Consider the following 6000-nt stretch of genomic DNA (forward strand, 5'->3'; position numbering starts at 1 on the left):
CCCCTAAAGCACCCACGGGATTTCAAATGTGTCACAGTAGCGTCTACCTACCAGGCAGTTCTGATGCACTGCAATACTGTCATCAGCGAAGAGTTTCCCCGTTAGGAAACTTTCTTCTGCCCTCAGACACAGCCCACATTCTCCCATCTTGGCTCAACTCTTGTAGGTCCGAACAGCATTCATAGCAGATGGAATCTCCCTGACAGTTATGATGCCCTTATTACTTCCCGCCCCGGCAGCAGGCGGACGGACGCGCAAATGATCCCCTCTGGGACACTTCGGTTTCGATTTCGCAGAAATTAGGCCTCGGCACAGAACGGACGCGAGTTGACGCTGATGACTTCACTTGGTCCGGTTGACAGAACAGAATAAGCGGTCGAAAGGAAAGCATTTACACTCCTATTTGCATACGCTGTCACTTCCTCTAGCTACTCGCACTCTCTGGGCATTTTCGTCCTTAACACGCATCAGGTCCGTGGCTGCTGTTATATTTTTGTACACCCAGTCCTCACTTTGGTAACTGGCAGCTACTGCCCTCTAGATGAGGCAGTAATGCTAAACCATGAAGTCAGAGAACCGAGGCTTCAACATACAGGTTCTGGGCAGCATTCAGATTGGGACTACCTTTGCTCACTTATTTGGGGACCGCTTCGTCGAGCACCAAAAGCGGAGCCTCCCAGTGGCCAAACAGTTTAATTCCGATTCCCATTCCCATTCTGAAATGTCGATCCATACTCCACCCTCGGTATTTCGTCTGGATAGCCTACAACCAGATGGCATGAATATCGATTTCTCCTTCCGGTAAAAAATAACATTTACCCTCCGCCCTTCATCTATTCCCCACTCTGTCAGCTCCCCTCGTCCTTCCCTTTCTCCACGGTTCACTCTCCTCTCCTATCAGATTCCTTCTTCTCCAGCCCTTCATTTTCCCAACCACCTTGCTTTACCTATCACCTTTCCGCCGGTCCTCCTTCCCCTCCCACCACCTTTTTATTCAGCATCTTCTCCCTTCCTTTCCAGTCCTGATGAAAGGTCTCGGCCCGAAACGTCAACTATTTATTCATATCCATAGATGCTGCCTGACCTGTTGAGTTCCTCCAGCATTTTGTGTGCTGCTTCTTACTTACTGAATGCGTGTACCGCAGATATCATGACGTTAGAGCATCGAGCTCGGTGCGATAAAGATCAGACCCAGGCTGTAGATTCAGGCAAAGATACAGTGGTAATTTCAATCCGTGTAAAATCTACTTAAAACTAATTCTCTTCCCTCACCAACCTCATCGTCATTATTGTTCGTCCTGATACAAAAAAACACACACTCCCTCTTCAATCCGATTAGTTCCCAAATCCGTGTCCATATTCCCCAGAACTCCTTGTTTGAATCCCCCTTTAAACAGCCTGTGAATTCAAATGAAGGAAATCTGAAAACATTGTTGAAAAGTCACAGCAGGCCAGGCAGCACCTGTGGAGAAGGAAAGAGTCCTTCTCTGTCAACAACCTTGGAAGTTGAAGACCAAATACATTTCCAGCATCACTCATAGATGTGGGATTGCAAATGGCTGATCACATTTCTATCTGCCTGTTTTTGACAGAGGATCGCTTGCAATGGCATCATGCTTAACCATTCACTCTGGTTCCTCCCAAATCTTCCCTTCCTCCTTCACATTTTCCTGTTCCGCTTGACGATCATCACATATACACTGGTGACACTAGAGACAGCAGATGTTGGATGCTAAAGTGACAAGTAACCTGTTGGAGGAAAGGAACTTTCAACAGTTCTGGTCAAATCCTGCACCAGGAGAGGGGAGATAGCCAATATCAAGAGGAGAAGGAGAATGGTGAAACAGGCATCTGAGGTGACTGGTGGACTGAGGAGCGGTGAAAGACTTGGGAGATAGTGCTGGGTAAATAACATTGGAGCCTGATAGATGAGGCAAGGTGGGCAGAGGGGAGTGTAAAGGCTGAAGACAGCTTCTGGAGGGATACAAACAAGAACACAGATGGCTACCAGTGTTGAATAAAAGGAGGTGAAAAGTAGATGGGATCAGAACCAGATGGTATGGGAGGGGAGGTAACCTGCAGATGAGTTGGACCAAGAGGGGGAAGTGGGGCAAAAAGGGGGCAAAACTGGGATGAGAACAGAATCAAAGGGGAGCAGGGAATAACTCACCAAAGGGAGTGGGGGTTGGTACCTAAACTTGGAAAACTTAATGTTCATGCCATTGGGCTGTAGACCACTCAAGTGGAATATGAAGTGTTCCTTGAACTTGCATTAGTCCTCACTCTGGCAGTAGAGAAGACGAGCAAGGCATTCATAGACCAGTGCCTTACTCATTCAGGCCAAGTTCCCAGGAACAAAAATACAATGGATTTTATACTGAAAAGGGGTCGGTATAGCTTTAAACAGAGATGTGCTACTGACAGCACTGTTGTGCCAGAAACCTCGACTTCTGCCTGTCATCACACAGTAATAAGTCTAGTGTGCAGTGGCTGCTTGTAAGGGCTGGTATTGGGTAGAGTGGGGAGTGCAGTGGCTGCTTGTAAGGGCTGGTATTGGGTAGGGTGGGGAGTGCAGTGGCTGCTTGTAAGGGCTGGTATTGGGTAGGGTGGGGAGTGCAGTGGCTGCTTGTAAGGGCTGGTATTGGGTAGGGTGGGGAGAGACCAGCAGCTGCTCAGCACTGAGATACAGCACTTCATTCTAGACAATGTGATAGCTTGTTTGTCATTGCTGGGAAATTGTACAGCTCCTTCATCTGCTGATCAATCCAATCCAAATGATCTCTCTCATCACTTCGTATCATGTGATGGAAGCTGTTCTTTCCCCCCCCCTCCCTCTGTTTAGCTGCACAGCTCTCTCATGCCTGGAGACTCCTCTATGGTAACAAGAACAGCAGTGGTTGCTACCCTTTGAGCTTCTGCAGCCAGACAGTGAGGGAGTGGGGACATTATAACAAATCAGTGCTCAGCAGAATAACAGTCGACCTGATTCTTTGAATACCACAGTGTTAATACTCAATTCTGGTGGTCTAGTCAAAGGCCCAATAAAAGTGAAAAAAAAAACCCTCTCTGAAATGCCTTTACACTTCATTGTGCAATCTAGATTTCATTTAGAAATCAGATGGAAGAGGGGAAGTGTCACATACCCCGTGACGGATTAAAAAACCAGCAGAGACAGAAAACACTTTGGAGTCCAGTATTGCTATTAACTAATAATATTTATTAGTAACTACGCAATACAGTAATATAAATGTAGATAAATCAGACAGGCTAGCAATGATTATATATAAGTAAGTATATCAGTAAGTGTGGAAATATATATATGAAAACCAAGCTTCAAGTCTGGGGGTAAATAGTCTTACGACAATGAGTAAAATTCAGTTCATGATTAGAGATTAGAGATTAGAGTCTTCAGGTGAGCTGATGCCGTCGATCTTCCCGTTGTCCTCCAAAATCCTTTAAAAGTCATTGACTGTGACAACAAAGGGGATCGTTTTCCTGTGGTGGAGCTATCAACCCAGACAAGGGTGGAAACATGGACAAATCCCCACTGGTCACTCCCTTTTCCTCACTGCAAGAGCCACTGATCAATCCTCCAAAAACCCACTTTTCCTGTGGGCACAACAAAGCTCATTCAGTGGCCAAAAGACATGTGCCTGAGGTCTATCATCTGACTTCCTATTTATCTCACCGTACTGGGTACCAACTGTCATTCAAATAACTCCTCCTTCCTTTGTCCGTGTAAGAAATGTACAAGCAGGCAAATGTCCTTGGAGAAAGTATAAACAACCTCCAGAGAAATCATAACCTCGATTGTCCATCAAATAATGCTGCCCTCGGTCACCACAGTGACTTACGAGCTGCTCGGTGCCCTCTCTCCAACTCAGCAGAAATCTTAAAGTGACAGTTCAAAAGTTGGTCTTCGTCTCTCTCTCTCTTTTCCAAAGCACAGTTCATCAGGGTAATTTAGGACTCCGTCACAGGAAGAAACTGTTCCTGAATCGCTGAGCATGTGCCGTCAGGCTTCTGTATCTCCTTCCTGATGGTAACAATAAGAATGCTTGTCCTTGCTGATGAGTGTCCTTAATGATGGATATAGCCTTTCTGAGGCACTGCTCCTTGATGCTGTTTTGGATACTACAGAGGCTAGTACCCATGATAGAGCTGACTAATTTTACAACTTTATGCAGATTCTTTCGATCCTGTGCAGTAGCCCCCACCATCATACCAGACGGTGATGCAGCCAGTCAAAATGCTCTCTATGCCACAGCTTCAGAAGCTTTCTAGTGTTTTAGGTGACAAGCCAAATCTCTCCTAACTCCTAATGAAATGTAGCTGCTTCAATATATTGGGTCCAGGTTAGGTCGTCAGGGAACTTGAAATTTCTCACTCTCTCCACTTCTGATCCCTCTGTGAGAACTGGTTTGTGTTCCCTCATCCTACCCTTTCTGAAGTTCACAATCAGCTCTTTGGTCTTACTAGCGTTGGGTGCAAGACTGCTGCTGTGACAGCACCTAGATAGCTGGTATATCTTACTCCCGTATACCCTCTTGTCACCATCTGAGGTTCTGCAACAATGGTTGTATCATCAGCAACCATTTGAGTTATGCCTAGCCATAGTCATGGGTGTGGAGAGACTACAGCAGTGGGCTAAGCCCACACCTGAGGTGCACCAGTGTTGATGGTCAGCAAGGTGGAGATATTACAGATCGTGGTGTTCAAGGATCCAGTTGTTGTTGGAGATACAGAGGTCCACATTCTTTGTGTACAAAATCTCATTCCCTATAACTTGTGTTATATGGAGTCTTACCAAGATTTAAATATAACATTGCCTCATCTATGATAAAATCAAAAATTAGTTTTCACATCCTTAACTAATTGTTTTGTTGCCTTTAGTTGGCCCTGTTGTGCTACTCCAGCTTTCTCCCAAAGTATAATAATTAAATTTTTGTTCAGTTAACATCATTGATCAAACAGATAAGCCATCTACATTCAAGAAGCTGGTGTCCTTTCACCGTCATTCTATGTGATTACTGGCAACTATACTGCTATTTTCCTCTTCACATTGCAGACTCACATCAAGGTAGGCACAGAACATTGCACATCATTATTGAATATAATACAGGGCACGAGTTGGGAAAAGGAAAAGCTACAACTCCCATTAAAGTAACATCCCAATCTTTCACTTTGAGATCCACACATTTACTCTCCCACAGACAAAATAACAATCACATAGCCATTGTTTGATTATTATTGAGACTTAGCGTGCTGGGCACTGAAGACCTATGCTAATCAACTGGCTGTAGAGATTACTGATATCATCTACCTCTAGTCTCAGCAGTCTGAGGTATCCACCTACTTCAAGTCATACCAGCGCTGAAGAACAACTTGGCAATCTGCCTCAATGACCATTGCCCAGTAGAACATACATCCACTGTGATGAAGTACTTTGAGATGTTGGTCATGAGACATAGGTACAGAATTAAGCCATTCAGCCCCTCACATCTGCACCATTCCATTGTGGCTGATTTATTATCCCTAGCAACCCCATTCTCCTGACTCCTCCTTGTAACATTTGACACCCCTGACTAATCAAGAATCTATCAACCTCCACTTTAAACATACTCAATGACTTGTCCTCTATTCTAAGGCTTTGTCCTCTCTGGTCTTAGACTTCTCCACTATAGGAAAATCCTCTCAACATCCACTTGATCTAGGCCTTTCAATATTCAATAGGTTTCAACGAGATCCCCCTCATTCTTCTAACACCAGTGAGTTCAGGCCCAGAGCCATAAAACGCCCCTCATACATTAAACCTTTTCATTCTCACAAATCTCCCCTGGACCTTCTCCAATCGCTGCATATTTGTTTCTTAAAGGGGCCCAAAACTGCTCACAATACTCCCACGAGTGGTCTGACTAGTGGCTCAAAGCCTCAGCATCACATCCTTGCTTTTATATTCTAGTCATTTCAAAATGACTCCAAGTTTTAAGGCCTAAGGCT

General features: G+C 44.9%; 1 protein-coding gene across 4 annotated transcripts in view; it reads right to left on the bottom strand.

The window, feature by feature from the left end:
• Nucleotides 1-608, bottom strand: part of phf11 (PHD finger protein 11) — a 65737-nt gene extending 65129 nt beyond the window's left edge. For 3 of the 4 annotated variants that reach the window (XR_010018365.1, XR_010018364.1, XM_063051109.1), the window contains exon 1: nucleotides 52-608. Coding sequence is in view for 1 of the 4 variants with exons in the window: in XM_063051109.1 (XP_062907179.1) it covers nucleotides 52-147 (96 nt within the window). In the remaining 3 variants the exon portion in view is untranslated. The remainder of the gene's footprint in view (nucleotides 1-51) is intronic. The other variant, XM_063051111.1, reaches the window with a different exon arrangement.
• Nucleotides 609-6000: the final 5392 nt, after the last annotated feature.

Source organism: Mobula hypostoma, chromosome 6 (genome assembly GCF_963921235.1).
Source record: "Mobula hypostoma chromosome 6, sMobHyp1.1, whole genome shotgun sequence".
Taxonomy (NCBI): domain Eukaryota; kingdom Metazoa; phylum Chordata; class Chondrichthyes; order Myliobatiformes; family Myliobatidae; genus Mobula; species Mobula hypostoma.